At 38.9% G+C, this 18,463-nt stretch overlaps 1 protein-coding gene across 1 annotated transcript in view; it reads left to right on the top strand.

Annotated features, from left to right (window-relative positions):
- The window catches only part of LOC148214197 (uncharacterized), a 33,088-nt gene extending 14,945 nt beyond the window's left edge, over window positions 1-18,143 (top strand). Inside the window, exon 2 of the mRNA XM_088153304.1 lies at window positions 17,900-18,143. Coding sequence (XP_088009430.1) covers window positions 17,900-18,078 — 179 coding nt within the window. The 3' untranslated portion in view covers window positions 18,079-18,143. The remainder of the gene's footprint in view (window positions 1-17,899) is intronic.
- Window positions 18,144-18,463: the final 320 nt, after the last annotated feature.

Below are 18,463 nucleotides of genomic sequence, written 5' to 3' on the forward strand. Positions count from 1 at the left end.
CTTCTTGGTCTTATGAAGAGCTATGAGGGCATGGCTCATCAGGAAAGCATTTGGGAACAATAAGGATTGAATTACCCTCACCCCATGATGGTGCCAGTTGAACAACATACAAGGCATAGTAAGTAAGTAAAGAAATGAACCCTGCATAGGTTTAGTTTCTCTTCCCATTATAGCTCCACTATCTCATTCCTCATTTCCTCACCAAGAAGGTATTGCCCAGTATATTCAATACTCAGCAAATGTAAAAGGTGAGCATTGCCATTTTAAAATTTGATGCTTAAGTGAATACCAGTCAGCTGTTTGCTCCAAGATTGTGGAGCTCCAGAATTTGGTGGACCACAATCAGAAGCAAAATGTTTAACTAAATTGACCTTTGGTCAGTTTTAATGGAATTCTTTATGCTCTTAATTTCATTATTTCCTTTTAGTGATCCATTCATAACGAAATTCCAACATGGATACAACCCTATGATTCAGAGTCTCTGCTTTTTGGTTCAGCTGGCTGCAATTTCCAGTTATTCCACTGAAGCATTAATGGTTTTGTAACAAAGGAAAAGCAAGACCAAAACTACAAATAGCAGTAGTTATCCAAACAGAACATTCACTGCTTTCATTATCACTAGTTTTTCTTAGAGGATAAGCCTTCTCAAAATTCCATAATAAATACTGCGACCAGGGACTTGGAGCATAAACAAATCTTAACAGTATATTTGCCATCCTCCTTGCCTAAAAAAAAAAAAAATCTAAATCGTATCTTCATATGTATTAAGTAGCAACATGCTAATTACAACTTCCTGCAGAAAACTAGCTTACTAAATCCAGAAGGTCTCAAAATAATCTTCATGGAACCCAGCTTGTGGATTAGCCTAGAAAGATATAAGCCATCCTGTTATTTACTTTGGAATTAGATGAAGCTTCAGTTATATAACTTCCCTCTGTGCCATTATGATACAGCACTTCCTCAAATCAGACCCCATTTCAGCTGCAGCTACAAGATTTGCACAGCTATAAAAGCTGATGTGGAAGCTTTGAATAACGTCCCTGTTGATAATTAAAGGGGAACAGTGCATGTGTAAAGGTCCTGACGGTAACCCAGAGGTAAGCAGCATCTGTATGTACAGAAATTAGACAAAAAAAATTCTACTGAAGACTATCATAATAAAAACATATTGTATTCAATTTTTAGGATTAATTGCCAATCATTATTCTGGGCAGACAACATCTGCTGGATTTAGTAGTTGCTGACCTCACCAGCTCCTACAGTTTCTAGCAGCATACTAGTGAAATTGCTAGGTAGGGTACAGTATATGATTTCAGATGAGAATTCAAAGTCTGAATCTCAGAAATTTGACCATTTTGAATTATGTAAGATTTTATTTGCTTGGTTGGCACCAGTAACTTTGATTATGATCATTTTGGGTGGCTTTGGCTACAGATAACTTAATCATATCCTTAACTGAAAGTAAACCCAAATGTTGTCACTTTTAGCTCTTTTTAAGGCTGGTTTTAATCTTATACCATCTGAGACCTCACTTTCTCCACATGTATTGGCCTACAGCAATTATTCCATGTATATTTGTGTCTTCAGATTGGTTTACAATAGACTAAATTTCAGTGAAATTCAAGTTCAAAGATGGTTCAGAAATGTTCAGCTCTTCAGCAACACTCCAAATTTACCTCTTGAAAAGGTTTCAATTGCCTCACGACTAGACCAGCCTTTGACCCAGCCTTTGTTGCTGATGAGAATTATTACCTTAAAAATCAAAGATAGAAAACTTAATGTTACAGTATACTGATTCCCATCAGCTCCATCCATGGTTAGGATCAATGAGATTTATTGTTATAGTTCTCTGGCAGTCTCAATGCTGCTTAAGTATTTCTGGGTCACTTGTAACTGCTGTTTGGTTGTCAGGCTAATTCTGCTTCCATGGTTTTGGGTTCCAATAACTATGTTATCTCCTTGTTGAAATCCTTGCCTTTTGTTTGCATGGCAACATAGGCAGATTTTTAAAAAATATATATATTTCTTGTACATGTTATGATTAGAAATCTAAGAAGGGAAAGCTCTACTTTAAAAACAATCAGCTCTGTGTTATCTTTCCCCAAGGTCATAAAAGTAGCTTAGGCTGCGAGATAGAGATTTGCTTGTATTCCACAAATATTCTGGTCACTCTTGACTTTGGAATATCCTTGCATCAGGTGTTAGCATTTCCATATTAAGAACTTTCCATTTATACCTGTAGAGTCCAAGATTCTTCTGACATTTCTTTTGGTTTGTCCTCCTACCTTCTCAGGTCATGAATTGTCTGCTGTCCCTGTATGTCCTACCTTCTCCCAGTAATGTTTAACCACTGACGTCAATGAGTATTAATAGTTTTTGCAATAACTGTCATAACTTCCCACCCTGCTTTCAGTTCCTACTGGAACAAAGAAACCAAAGATGAAAATCAAGGAACTATGCTGCCAACTGTAACAAAGAAAGAGAGAAACAAATAAACCAATAAGAAGATGTAAGATCAGAGCCAGTTAAATGTATATCACTGATCATGACAAAAGTTGATAAGAAAAAAAATGCAATGAAAAAGGCTAAGAATTCAGTAGATGGACCACAAATGTATGTCCTGTAGACAATCTATCTCAGTCAGTCTATCAGTCTGCATAACCAAGCACTGAGATATTGTGATTTCACTGGATTAAAGATAGTGGCATAACATATTAATACTGAGCTATTATGTTGAAGCAACCAGCCTTTGGGGCAATCAACCATACTTACACAGTAAGTCACAGCTTATTTACTCAGGAGTAATTTCCACTAAATTTTATGAGATTTATCCCTGCAGTTCACAATATATAGGATTTCCCCCTATTATTGAGAAGATGTAGCTGGGGAGGTAGAAGTTCATAGATAACCCTCATAGATTGACACCTCCCAATATTTCCAGCACATAGTTTATAATTATTTTTTTATTTTTTATTTTATGTATTATTAAATGTATGTGCCGCCCATCTCTCCCAGAGATTAATTATCCTTAAACCTCAATGGTCTTCTCAGTTACATATTAATAAAAACCAAAATGGGGCAGCCAAAGAATAAGTCCAGGTCATGTGTTAATAATTCTTCAAATTTATTGCATTTTCAACATAAAGAAATAATCAGAAAGGCTTTCTTAAACATCAGTTGAAGTATCTAATGAACATGAAAAATATTATTTTGATGAATTATTCTCACCAACAAGCTAACTAAGTGTGGGCTGGATGAATGATAATGGATATACAATTAGCTTAAAATCATACTCAAAGATCATTCATCAATGCTTTTCCTCATCACACTGGAATGAAGTGCCACAATGTTCGGTCTTGGGTCCTGTATACTTCAATACTTTTAATAATTGCTTGGATGAAAAGAGAATATTTATCAAATTTACAGCTGACACAAAATTTTAGGGATAGCTAATACTCTAAAAGACAGAAATACATTCAAAACAACCTTGATAAGTTAGAAAAATGGGCTGAAAGTAACAGAATGAAATTTAGCAGAATCAAATTCAGAGTCCTTCACTTAGGAAATAAATCAGGTCTACAAAAGCATAGTCTCCAAAACATGGAAAGTAATGGTTTTACTTTATTCTGAGTTGATCAGATCCAGTTCAGGTTCTGTGCCCAGTTCTAGATATCAAACTTTAAAAGGAATTCAAACAAACTCAGATAAGTACAAAGAAGGACTGGGAGAATGATCAGGGGACTAGAACCTAAATCCTGTGAAAAGAGATGGAAGATATTGGGAATGTATAGCTTTCAGAATGGAAGGTTGGGACACAATTTTATTACTCTTTAAATACAGAAAAAGATACCACCTAAAATAAGACTTCTTTTCTATCAGCCCCAAAGACAGTTCATGGAATATAGAAAGGCAGATTCCAATTGGACCCTAAGGGGAAGAAATCCCTAAAAATAACCAGTCATCTAGAGAGGTGGTGAGTTCTGCAAAACATTATCAGGGATATTTTAATTTGAACTTAGCAGGGGCTTTTGATTCTTAAGTAGCCAGTGCTAAAATTGTAAGATAACAGAATATCTTAATTATTGACCAAATGGCACCGTGATCTGTTTTTGAACAAGCTGGGAACCACAGGCAAACTCCTGCACTATGTGCCCTACCGGAGCCATTCCAGATTCAGGAACTTTTAAAACCTGTGAAGCAACAACCAGATCAACTGAACTGCAGGCATGGCTGGAGCTATTTCCATTGGCATGACATCCAAGGGTTAATACCATTCTCCAGATCATACTCTTCTACTCTAGACTAATTAATCTCAGCAGATACTAGTCTTTCTTTTCACTCACATCAAATCTCTCATTCTGTAAAATAATTATGACATTCACACTATTTAAGAACTGCCACTCCACAGGCAAGATAGAAATGCTTTCCCTGTGTGGACCAAGTGTAGGAAAGAATGCCTGATGAGTGGTAAAGAGTAACTAATCCATATTAACAAGCTGATCCTACGAGCAGCTGTCCTGACAGAGTGGTTCATAAGATCATCATGCAGCTCTGCATGGCCATTTGACCTCGTACTGCTGCTGAGATAGCATCAACTGTCGTTATTGCAGGAAAGGCTTCAGAGCCGATGGCAGCTTCGAGTGAGGACATCATCTTAAAGGCTTCTTGAGCTGCTTGGGATGCAGAAACTGTGGCAAAACCCTGTGGATTGCTTATCTAGGCATATTGCAACAAAGAATACATGCATGCATGTTTAAAGGTAAATCTCCCATCTCTGCATATCCAAATAAGCTGCCATTCCCTGTAACAGTAGTCCATCAAGACTCTTTTTTGACTGGCAGGATCCCCAGAAACTCCTAAAGAGATCTTACCTAGCCTTTTTATTACAAGAGGTGCCAAGGATTAAATGTGGAATGTGCAACATGCAATTCATTCATTTTGCTGAGTGATGGTTTCTATTCCAGGGGATTGTTATTTTCAGGGGCTAGGGACCATTGTACAATCTCACCCATTGGCACAGGTGCCAAATAAATAAATAAGCATTTGAAAAATATTTCGGTTCCCAAACTTCATCTCTGAGATACTATTGATCTGAAGTGAAAACCTCAAAATATCACAAGCAATATCTTGAAAGGTCTTGTGATAGCTCATACGAGTACACCCAAATCTCACTCTTCTGTGATAGCATACAAAAAATGAGGACAATCAAATAAGCTAGTTGAGACTTAAAAGTGCAATCCTATGCATCCATGCAAGCAGCAGTCCTATTATGTTGCTGATATTTTATTTCTTGCCAAACTGCACTCTAGTGTCTACATGGTTAATTCCTATGAACTGTTTTATGAAAGGAAACCTGCCAAATCAATTCTATACTAATACGCAGATTGGGGCAGGATTCATTGAGATTTCTACACTATTTCATTATTTATCTGTCCACCTCAAGCCGTCTTGCCTCCTGTCTTTTTTCCCATAAGTGTTTGCATACCCGATATACCATATTACTACATATTACTAGAACTCCAAAGTACAAAATCAATATTCCTGTGTTTTCTAACCATCTCATCATAATATTGATTTCCTTGTTTTTTGACAAAGGAAGATCCTGTTATTTATCATACAATCATGATGTCAGCTAAGTCATGTTACTGTGTAAAAGAATTGCTCCTAGATTGCAATGGTTTGGATACCAGCTGCTTGAAACTTGGTGATTTTGAGATTGGGAAATTCTGAAATTTCAATTAAAGAAACCCATTAAAAGGTGTGAAAAATAGCTGCATGCCCATTCACAATTGTTGGAGATTGCCTCACCTCTTTGCCCATAGGAACAGTTTTGACCACTTGGGCAAATGGTAAGAGATAGATAAGGATCTTCATATACTGTCCCTGTGTCTGTCTCTCACTTGGGCAACTGTTAGTTCAATGAGTGCCTGTGCTGAAGACAAAAAGGGGACTTTCTTTTGTGCTTCCTACTTCATCAGTTTTTCTGTCTTCAAGATACAGTTTAGATAGAAGTGAGACTTTTCTATCCTCATGTACTCCTAATAAATCTAATGTTTACTTTACTTCAAACATAACTGATGTTAGATCAGTGTTAGCATTAATTGATAGCTAAGCTAAGCCCATAGTCTCCAATGAAAGCAACTATATTATTTTTCTTGCATGGGACTTTCTGCTACTTAATTACTCAGCATTCTTCCAGCCTTCTGCTCATGTTCTGGCATGTACTCTCTAAGAGAGGCTCCTGCCGAATGCAAATCTTCAACAACGATAATTCAGTTACTCGGATGAAGAAGTGAGAGGATGGTATGAGAAGCAGCACTCAAAGCCTATGGGAGCAAAACACGATAGGAAAAAACCTTCAGAGATTCGTGCTGCTATTCCAAACATTTCTACTTAAATGTATTATCTCCAGCCAGAAGAAAAAAATGAATAAAAGAGAAATAAATATGGCTAATAACTAAAGGAAGAAGCTGTTGGTTGTACTAAAACAAAGTTATTAGGATATGATCTGAATGCTCAATGAAAGTGCTGTAATAAACCATATGCTCCCTGGTAAAAGGTCTATCCTGAAGTCAGCATAATCAAAGTAAATCTTTGATTTAGACTTTAGAAAAAGCTTTACCTGATACATTTCTGCCTAATACCTGCTAATTATCACTTTAGCACCAAGGCAACACAAATCTTGGAGACTCTCTTTTACCAGCAAGCCAGCTGATTATTGCCAATCCTTAATAAACAATAGATATCACAGCGCAGTTGCTCTGGCTAGATTCAATGCACTCTCTTCAGCAGTTATTGATGGTAAATACCAAAGCATTCCCTGCCACAAATGACTTTGCTCCTGACTCCCACGTCATAGAGGATGTTCAGCCTGTCCTGTTGCACTAATTTTTACCTAAACCTGCATGATGTACTAATCCAGCCCCTTATAAAGGAATTCCCAGGGGGAGATGACCACTGGTACATCTCCCATCTTCTAGCAGATTGCAAGACCCCTGCTACCCATAACATAGCCAAATTTTGCCTCGCTGCTATGAGAGCAAAGCAACAAATGTCCAACAAAACTGCATTCCTTTGATGCCTTTAAAATATTCTTCTCTTCCTTTCCTTTCCTTTCCTTTCCTTTCCTTTCCTTTCCTTTCCTTTCCTTTCCTTTCCTTTCCTTTCCTTTCCTTTCCTTTCCTTTCCTTTCCTTCTTCCTAACTCTTTTAACTTCTTTTAATTGCCATTTTTTAATGTTATATATAGAATTCTATATATACACCCACTCCTTGTTTAGCAACTGACTTCTGTTCCAACAACCAGGTTGTTAAGTGAAATGATTTGCTAAGTGAACCCATGACAGAGAGAGAGAAATACTCCGAAGATCACTGCTTGCTGCCATCTCATTCAGATAAAATTCTCTTGTATGGCTATGCCAGCGTTATTCTCACTCTGGCTTGGTTGTTGTCAGGCACATGAGATTTGGTCAGAAAATGAATCTTTTATTACTGTTTATTACCATCATATGTGCAAATGGTAGGAGATAGTCGTTAAATAGGAGTGGGTGTTTATGCATATATGTACACGAGTTAGTCAAAGACTGCAATAAAGTTTACCTACCTACCTACCTACCTACCTGCTAAAAGCACAGAGCTATGTTTCATCCTTCCCACTGTGTTAACTGCATAGAACATGATTTCTTAGAAATTATCTACCAACAGTGCATATTCTTTTCATAAAACAAATTCCATTGCAAGGTGATTTCATAGCTCAGTTTATTTCATTAACTGGGAATTTGCTTACCTTATTTATCTCTCCTTTCCATTTTCGTAAGTGATCAGTTACTGTAAAGTGCTGACATGGTATATAATTGTGCTTTAATGAGCACTAGTTGTAAAAAAAGCAATACCTCCATTGCCACCACCACCCCAAACAGACATTTGGAGAGAGAGCCTAGCTCCAGGTCCTGATAAGCATTTCTGAAGTTGTTATATATTTTGAATACAGAAAATAGAAGAAAAGAAAAAACAAAGGTAATAGCTAATATGTATGTGCTTCTCTTGTTAAATGTGTCGGGGGGGAGGTAGTCCTGATGTTTGTGGAATGTGCTAAATCCAAAGCATGTATGTGTTCTGATATTTTTGGAAACAGAGTGAAAGTTAAACTATAATTACTGCACACATTGCTGGAGATTCCACTGCTAGAATTTAAAAGGGAGAGCAAGGGCCCTGCCTTATGGAGGTCAATTGTTCCCATCCCAGGGCATAACAAGTCTTGATTTTATTGAATTATTGTTTGCTGGCAAGCCATATTGTATTAGGAGAAGCAAGTCTATTTTTTTTTTATTTTTTTTACTGGAGCACCATGTGATGTCTTTATACCTCTACCATATATTTTCTGCTGCTTTGCTTCAGCAAAATACATTTTGTTTTTGATGCATCAGGATTTGCCTGGAGGATGCTGGAGGGTCCACCCTCTTCTATTATTTAATCTTAGTTTGTACAGGCATTAAATCAGAGTGGAGATGCTATGGCACTCCAGCTGTTGCAGTACTACAGCTTTATAGATGTCCACAGAATCCAGTGATTTCATCAAAATGATACAATAAGCATCCTGCTCTCATGATCCAAGCTCCACCCTTTTTGTATGTGTGTGCAGTGCATGACATATGTCCAAAAAGGGGGAAGTATGTATCACAAGAACATGATGCTTGTTTCATCATTTGGCTCCCTTTGCAGACTCCTCTATATAACTCCCAACCACCCCTCACCATTGTTCATGCTGGATGTTGGGAAATGTAGTTCAGCAACAGCTGGAGGGCTCCTGGTTCATAGCATTATAGAGCTGGAAGGGGGCATGTAGATCATGAGTCCAACATTCTCCTCATTGCAGGAATTCAAAGTGAAGCATTCCCTCCATTTCCCTCTCTGGGCAAATGGTTCCACTGTCAAACCACTTTTATTGTAAGGAAGTGTTCCTCTATGATTCAGTCTGAATCTACCTTCCAGTAATTTAAATCCATTCTTTTGCATCCTGCACTCTGGAATGAGAGAGAACAGATGTTGACGTTCTGTGTAATCTCCTTAGATAATTTGAAAAGTGCTATCACATTGCCCGCACAGTCACAATCATACAGTTGTACTGTACCACGCTTATGAATAATTCTGAAAAGAATCAGCGATGCCACGACTCATGACAGGAGACAACCTCCCATGCTGCAGAGTGCTCAATCTTTATGATTTAATATTCTTTTAATTCCAATGATTGGTAATTCATTATCTGTGCAGGACATGGGGATAATGCATATGCAAATTGCTCAGAACAGACCTGAACATGTTTGCTCAGATGTTAGTTCCCTTGAATTCAGTAGATTTTGCTCCCAAGTCAGTATGTCTAAGATTACAGCCTAAGAGATTTTAGCTGGTGTTTTAACTATCTGGAAATGTTTAACTGATGATGGGAAGTGCAATGGTATGCTTTGATCATCTTTAAAGCTTCATCTTTCATTGTGAATTGGAGAAAACATTTCTGAATCATGCATTTGCTTTCATTTATTGTGTTCTGTTGAATCTGATCTCAAGCAGCAGAATGTAAATATTCTTGGATATCCTGTTTATCATGGCTGTTTCTTCTTTTCACATACCAAAAATGGTGAGAAAAAGACCTGACCTCTTTCCACACTTATACTAAAGAAAAGTCACTGTTCTGAATTTTTACGCATAAGGGTTCTTGCTTTTCACCTGCCCCATCTTCAGCCTAATCTTCCTCCCCACCGCTTTTTTTTTTTTTTAACAGCCAAACCCACTGCTTTGCTAAGCTCATGTTCACCTTTAATTCCCTGGAAGTGAGGGCAGATAACGTCCACTGACCTTACTGATTTCTTTCTGTGTGCCTTAGAAAGGCCCCTGCACTTTTTGAACTTGCCTTCCAGACAGTGAAGAGCCTCATGGATCTGAGCCATTTCTTCTTCCTTTTGGTTGGAAATATATCTCCCAGATGACCAGGCATTATGAATTTATAAAATCTGAACAGTTTTTGTCTCCATTGTATTTTGTTCTCATGTAAATGTAAGCACAAACAAATCTTAAAAAAGAGAGATGAATACACAATACCCACCCTTAAATAAACATATGCATTCTAGTAGATCAGATTATCTGATTTAGTAGACTGTCTGGCTATGTCTTTCAGTATTGTTTACTTTAACTATGAATGACTGAACAATTAGCTTCTCCCTGATTCATGTTAAGCCAGCGATGCCAGTGCAACCCAATTTTAAAGTCACCCTTAAGAAAAGAAATCCTGCACATTTACAGTTAATAATGTGAGATGACACATTTGTTACCCTCTTCTTCCTTCTCCTACAGCATATTCAGTAGATGAGACTCCAAAGCAGTTCTGCTGCTCTGAGAACATTCTAGGACTTTGGACTGGCCAAGAGATAGCTGTTCTACAAAAACACTGAAAGACCTAAAATTTGGCTCAACAAAGACCTGCTCTGATTTGAGTGTAGACGCTGAGTGGCATGAGTAAGCTCACTTGCAGTGATAATGGGTTACACCACAATTGGATCTAGAATTTTTCCATATAGATCAAGGGTTCTACTGCTAAGCTATTTCCTTTTCCAATAAAGAAGTGAGTCTATTGATTCAAGAAACATGTACCAATTCATTACTACATGATTTCATATTTATTTAAAGGCTGTGTAGCAAACCAGATCAGGCCATTTGTTCGCATTATGACAATTTTATCTCATCTGACAACCAGCACATTCAGGGGTCCCAGGAATTGTATTACATTTTTAGCTAAAGATGCCAACAGCTGAATCTGAGAACTTCTATAATACACGCAAATCATATGCTCATCCAATTAACTCTAATCCGTATGACTTCTTGCAGATGAAAATTGGGACATCCTTGTAATTCAGACACAGTAGTGTAAAGAAAGACCTCACTGTACAAGGAGGCCAGGGGCTGATACTATCTAAGCAGGCTGCTTGTGAATATATCTTGATTTTAGGGCTCTGTATGCAAATGCATGCTCATTTACTTCAAGCTGAGTTCACTTAGCACCTCCCTGCATTGCATCTCTTCAACAGCTCTCTCCTCTGCCAGGAGGAAAATAGAATGTGCAGAATAATTAATAGATTTATACTGTGGGTATCTCTAGATAAGGAAAGCCACTAAGTTTCCATGAGTTCAAAATCTGTCATCAGCAAACGAAAAGATTCAGAAGCTATATGAGCACAATAAACAATTTCATGAAACATGGTTTATGAAATAATTAAAGGAGGGAAAATCTTATCCTCCACCTGTATGTACTTTGTGTCTGTGTATATGTGGTTTAGTTACAAACTGGGCCTGCCAATTTCTTTCCTTTCATTTCTTTTTCTGCCTTAAAGAGAAGCACCAAAAACTGCAGTTTAGAAGAAGGTCTCATACTAATGGCCAGATTCCTTCATAATTTATGTTAGCTGGAGCCACAGAATGGCTCTTGTGTCACAAGGTAAACTTGAAAATGGATTGATACTTGATACCCACCAGATATTGTTGGGAGTTTCCTATGATGATACCCCAGCTCTACCAGCATGGGAGGAACTGCTCTTAAGAGTTCCAAAGGAATTAACCTTTATAAACTTGGCTATTTTTGATGTCCTCCCATGTTCCTCAATAATCCCTCTACAATTCTAGTTACTTTTGACCTAATTGAAGTGGAACTTTTCACAGGGCAATAGCCAGCATTGGTTTAGTGGTCTTTGCTCTTTCAGCAGCAGATATGCCCAGGTAAACATCATGGGGCTGCATTCCGAAGACCTCCATCTTGAAAAGGACACATTTAAAACAAAAACAAAAAAATCCTCATATGTAGCAGAAGTCCTGTCCACCTCCTTCCCTAGATAACCTCTGGAGAAATGAGGATGCTTGATGCAACAGTAGCATGGCTCTACAGCATTTCTCATCTTGTTTGGAAATTAAAGAGTGACAGAAAAGGTGCCAGGGCTGAAAGAAAGAAAGGAGACAGAAAGTACACCAGGTGAGAAGAGTGAGAAATAGAGTCCCAGGATGGGGAAAGTGGGGGAAGAAGAGAAACAGAAGGAAATTGTGTGTCCTTAATTGTGAGCTCCCAGAGGGCATTTTGCTCACAGCCCTCCACTGCCATTGTTTCCCAATAAAATTTCTCCCCATCTCTATGAGCACACTCACAAACAGCCTTGTAACAGATAAACACTATCAGATGTGTTAATATGACTATTTTACCATCAATTCCTGCTGTTGTGTCAAAGTCAGTGGCAGAAGTGGAAGAGTGTCTATTCTATTGCAAGTACCTGCCCTCTAGAATGAAATCCCACCAGAGACTCACGTTCCTTCTGATGTTCAGGAAACTGCTAAACACCTAGTTGTTCTCTCAGGCTAAGGGTTAGGGTGGTTCTGGAGCCCCCTTTAGTTATGTCTGGTTTATGGTTAGGTGTATTCTTCTCCCGCTCAGGCAGGGCCTCTTTTTCAAAGCCAAGTGGCCTTGAAATTTGGATAAATAAAACCTAGCCAATTTCAGCTGATTTTGAAAAAAAAAAAAAAAAAGGCTAAACATTATCTGGCCTGGTTAATACACAGATGGGAAACCATCAGAAAATGCAGGCTAATGGCTAACCTAGAACATCAAAAAAACATTCAAGAAGAAGTCTCCCAGGCTTTGGGTTAGGATCCTTTGGAAGTGACCAAGACATGTCTGACCCCTGTAATCTGGGGGGAGTTTGAGCTGATTGATCCTGAGGAAGTGGACAGGGTTCTTGTCACTGTGAACTCAGCCACCTGTGTTCTGGACCCATGCCCCTTCTGCTTAGTTAAGACCTCCAAGGAGGTGGAATTTGTTGAGTCTGGTGATTAATACCTCTTTGCAGGAGAGGATGGTACCGCCTGCCTCGAAGGACATGTTGGTACAACTCCTTCTCAAGAGTCCAGCCTTGGACCCAACAGTTCTAGACAACTTTCATCTCTTTAAGGAAGGGTTGTTGAGAGGGTGGTTGGTGCTCAGCTACAAAGGGCCCTGGATGAAGCGGATTATCTGGACCCTTTTCAGTACTGAACTTGGGTTCAGGCTGGGGTACAGTACTGAAACGGTGTTGGTTGCGCTAGTAGATTACTTGGGATGGGGGTGGTACAACCATCCTGGCCTCCTGGATCACTCAGTGGCTTTCAATACCATTGACTATGGTATCTTTCTGGATTGGCTTCGAGAGTCATGAGAGGGGGCACTGTTTTGCAGTGGTTCTCTTCCTTTCTTCATGGCCAGTTCCAATCAGTGTTGGTGGAGAAGGAAAGGTTGAGCCTTATTGTAGGCCCCTGAAATGTGGTATGCTCCAGAGCTCAGGTCTTTCACCTCTCCTCTTTAATATCTACATGAAACCGCTGGGCAAGGTCAGGTATACCCAGCTATATGTCTCCACCCCTAGCCAGGCAGGTGATGCTGTTGCAGTGCTGACCAAATGCCTGGAGGCTGTAAGATGGGAAGAACCACCTTCAACTCAACCCTAGCAAGATGGAGTGACTTCGGGTTTTTGTCCCCCTAGGCCAGGGTGATATATCCTCTTTGACTCTAGACAGGGTGACACTCCCCCAGACTGAGCTGGTATGCAATTTGGGAGTCCTCCTAGCCTCATGGTGCCTGTTTGAGGATCAGGTGGCAGCCATGGCTAGGAAGGCCTTTCCACAGATTCATCTTGTGCACCAACTCTGCTCTTTCCTGGACTGGGAGGCCGTTTCCCTTTTAACCTTCCAAAAAGCACTTGAGGCCTGGCTTTTCCCCCATGTGCTAGGAGAGGGTGAGATGGGCATGGGATGAATACGTTGTGGACTGCCTTGGAAAGTTTAGCTGTGGCACCAGGTCTTTTGGTTTTTAGTGTTACTGTTTTTATTTCATTTTTTGTAGATATTCTTTTAATCCATGGGTTGTTAGCCACTCTGAGTTTGTTTTAAGAGGGAAGGCCATATAAATGTTTTAAATATATAAATAAAATAAAACAGTGGCTGAGTCCCTTTGGTTTTTTGCTGTTAGGGTTTTTGGGTCCTATCTTCCAGTCAGTTATCTTCTTTTTTATTATTATTATTATTAATAATAAAAATGTTTTCTTTTTAGCTGTAAGCCCCCTAGAGTCACCATGGAATTGGGTGGCCTCAAAACTGAAATAATAAACAAATAATTAGTTAATGGGAAAGCTACATGAGCATGCCCATAATCTCACTGGGCTGAAGGGCATCTTTTCTTTTACAGGTAGTCCTCATTTAGCAACTGTTCAGAGTTATGACAGTGATGAAAAAGTAACTTTATCACCAATCCTCACATTTACAACCTTTGCAGGTCTGTAAAGCAAAGGAAAGCTGAAGTAAGATCATAAACACAGTTGCAGTTTCACTTAGCAACCACTTCACTTAACGATCAAGTTGCTGATCCCAGTGGTGGTTGCTAAACAAGGACTACCTGTAAAATGACTGTGCTCACTGGGCCTATTTTTCCTACGTCAGAGAGATATGGGAAAAATGAATATTGTACTTTGCATTTCTTTATCGTTTAGCCCTCCAAAGAAGATACTCTTGCCAGCTAATAATAATACTGTTTGTCACAAAAACTAGTATGACACATGTGTTAGTTTTGAAGGTAAAACTAACCTCCAGACCTAACACAAAGTTCCATCATCTTTGCCATAAGAAACTCAACATGATTGTGGCTGAGCAGCTTTACCACAGCATTTGAAGATGAGCAGCATTTGAAGGCACAAGAGATTTTTACTTTGTTTTTGTTACACGATAATATCTACACCTTTTGAAATTGCCCTCACAGAATTTCATAGCTAACTAACGTATCAGAAACACTATCAAGACAGGACGCCGTTCAGCTGCTTTCATTGTTCTTGCCCTTTATTTTTTCAATTCACTGCCCTTTAAAACTAGTCCCGTGGTTTTTCAGACCCTCCTAGAATTTTTTCCCAGGAGAGTTCTTATATTAGGATATCTGACCCTGTGAATAAATGTAATATCTCTCACTGAACAACCCTGTTAAATGTGGCTTTCCCATTCAAAACTGTGCCATTGCAGATGTCTTGGAATGGGGAGATCTGGTAATTGCCTGATGTGGCCCTGGCATTGCCATCAGAGGTGAGGGTTTGTCACCATACTGTCCATGTATACTTTCCTTGGAAAGAAGTGGTATTTGACTTGCTGATAATTTGTGCAATTAGCCAGCTGCCAGAGCAATTAAAGACATATAATGAGGATGTGGTTTCCTGAGAGCACATAGTAGATTGAAAGAATGTATCTCTGAAGCCAAGTTTCTTCAACTCCAGCTGTTTCCTTTGTGCACTCATTAATATCCTGTTCCATCACTGAGATTCGGTGTTGAAAACAATGTAATTAGTGCTCTGTTCCTAAATATATCAACCATCATCATCCAATGCAAAGTGGTTTCAGTGAGGCTTGTCACTCACTGTCCATTCTGCTCTGCATTGTATACCTTGTTGCCCTGGCTATACAGCAGCTCCTACTAAGAGATCTTTCTGGCATGATGCATAATTCAGAAGTGAATGGTCCATCTCAGCTAAGACCTTTCAGTTTTGACACAAGTCTTTCATTCCACAATCTGCTTACTGGTGATCAGACCTATAATGTTCACCACCTTCTCCTCTTTACAATTGTGTCTAAGCCCTAGACAATTGATTGAGAGGAGAATCAAGTCAAATCAAACCTTTATTATGGTCATAGACCAGCACAGGAGAGGAGAAGAATCTTACTTGGGCCATTAGGAACACAGGGAATGTCATTTGACTAATGAACCAATCACATGGTGCTCCTTAAAACATGCAACAGTTAGAAGCTAAACACGGGCCCGTAACACATAAGGTTGTAAAGTTTGTTTAGTTCAAGTCTGGTTTAAAGGTAAACAACCATAAGAAATGGATCTAACAGCTTTTGAACTTGCCCTACAAGAATTAGGCCCTGAATAACAGGCTCAGCAAAGCACATAAACAACCTGAGCACAGCTCATACTATGGGGAGACACATTGCATTTGTACTGTATTTATATCTATAATGTAAGTGTATTTAGCACCAGGGAATGTGTATCTTTAGCTTCTCTAGCTAGGACAACCCAACAGACCCCACTATGCAAATTAAATAAAATGACAAGATGATGTATGTCACTGGACACATTTTCAGTCTGCAGTTGGCTTCAGATATGGGTAGATGTTGCATTCCAGCATTACCATTATTATTATGCCACCTCCCAGCAAAGAATAGCTAGAATGGCAAGTATCTTGTCATAGGCTTAATTTGGTTTATATTTCCCTCCGGAATTAACAGTCTAATTTAAATTGCATTCCACATTCTTCCCTTCTAAAGCTGATGAGTATATTTTCATTTCCTCCAAAAGCTGAGAGGTATCTCAAGGCTAACAGGCTGAATAAATAGCATGTGATAGAAGGTGCTTAAGAATCTAGGGAGTCAAAATACCCAGGGATGTTTAATTAGGGAAAAGATTCCGGCGCCTTCTTGCATGGCAAGTTTAAGGAAGCTGTAGGCCTGCCTGTAAAGAGAATGAGACAGATGGGTGCTCAGACATACAATTATATCTGAGTAGTTTTATCTGTTTTTTTTAATAAAATCGTCATCTGCAGTGCCCTTTGGGAGTTATTGTATAATAACCCCATCCGTTGCAGGGTAGCAAGATGGCAGCACTCAGAGTCCATGGGATAGGAACTGATCAGAAAGAATGGTACAACATAACCAGGCTGGGTTTACACACCCTGAAAAGACAGAATGTGCTTTGCTTGGTTCTGATCTAGCATGTTGGGTGAATTCAGCCAAGTTGGAGTTAGTCAACAAACCATGTTTAAAGAAATTGGTCTGAATTGTATTCCTAGGAGAAGGTAGCAGGAGTGGTGGTACATACACTGACATAATTTTTTCTGCCAAATCTGTAATATTCATTTTGTGAACTATACCAGGAATTATATTGTCATTTATTTTAAAGGCAGACACTATAGAACATAGAGCCCATGTATGGAGCAAACAAGGCTTGAGACTCTAGAGACCACATTTTTCAAATGAAAATGCAAAGTTAGTAAAGTGCCTTCGCATATCTATTTTATATTCATAAAATATTTTTATTTTAGATTCATGTTATTCAGGAAAATTAAAATGTGATGTATATAACTTTACCCATTTTTAAAAGAAAATACTATTATCAATTCTAAAGCCATCCATGGAAACCAACTCATCATAGCTGTGATCTGAAAGGTAACAACAAAATCAACTTCACAGCACTCATTGATGTAATAGTCTGACATTTGGATAATTGGAAACAATGGGTTATGAGAAACAGCTTGGGATTGGAAGATAGTTAATATGTAAAGAACGCCAGACCCGAATGAGAGACACATACACAGAATTTGTACATCACACATTTGCTGAATAAGTCCCAAGGGACTGGGTTCATACATTTATTGCTAAGCCATAAATCACGTTCTGCAAATGGTTAAGTTTAGTATAATGTGCAAACTAGGCCTACAAGTCATAAGCCAATTACATACACTATCTATCCTACAGAGTTATTGTAAGAATATAACTATGAAGATAAAAGCTCAGATCTTCCCCAAGGAAGACAAGAGGAGAAGAAACATACTATCTCAATAGATAGAGCTTGTGGGTTTCTTCTCACCTTCCAATCTCTCTGCCTCCCTGAGTACAGAAAATATCACACTCTACTGATGGACATCTATTGTCTTTGCAATCTCACCCTTGAGATGAATTCCCAGCTTGAAAACAAGCCTTGAGTGTGTGGGATGAAGATGTGGTCAGGTTGTTCTCCAGTTCTTGCTCTCCTCTTATCTTTGTAATACTCATTTCTCTTGGTTTTTTTGTTCTGTTTGCAGACTGGATGTTTGGCCCCAACTCTGATGACAACAGCAACAAGAGTGACATGAACTGCATCAGCAGTAACATGAATGAGATGGGTGAGCTTCAAGGGTCACAGGCCAACCAGGAATACCAGTCACAGGATGTGGTCATTTCCATCAGTGAAACTTCTTGCCATCTTCCCCAGCAGACATGAACCAGCTATTATCTGGTGCTGTGTTAGATTTCAGCTCTCATTATCCTCATCTAGGCCTGCCAATGACTGGGAAGAATGGGTGCTGTTATACAACATATCCAGGTTGAGTAAAGCTGACATAGGTTTTGCTGGGAGGGTATCAGAGAAGGAAAGGTTCCACTGTTTTTGTTTTGTTTTTTAAATTTTTCCTTTCAGGTGGCTTCACTATTTTTCTCAAGGACTGCTTTCCAGATTATTGACAGCCTTGGACTTACAGTTAATTTGAATGTGATCAAATGGCACATTCACCATTTCCGTATACCAAACCCTTCAAAATATCTTGAAGTCAGCTTTGCAGTTGGCTTAAGTCTGCTGATCTTGAAATTCAGAGAGCAGGCAGGGACCC

The sequence above is a fragment of the Python bivittatus genome, unplaced genomic scaffold (assembly GCF_059951505.1).
Source record: "Python bivittatus isolate LINGU-HERP-01145 unplaced genomic scaffold, Pbiv_v1 ctg000700_np1212, whole genome shotgun sequence".
In the NCBI taxonomy this organism is placed as follows: domain Eukaryota; kingdom Metazoa; phylum Chordata; class Lepidosauria; order Squamata; family Pythonidae; genus Python; species Python bivittatus.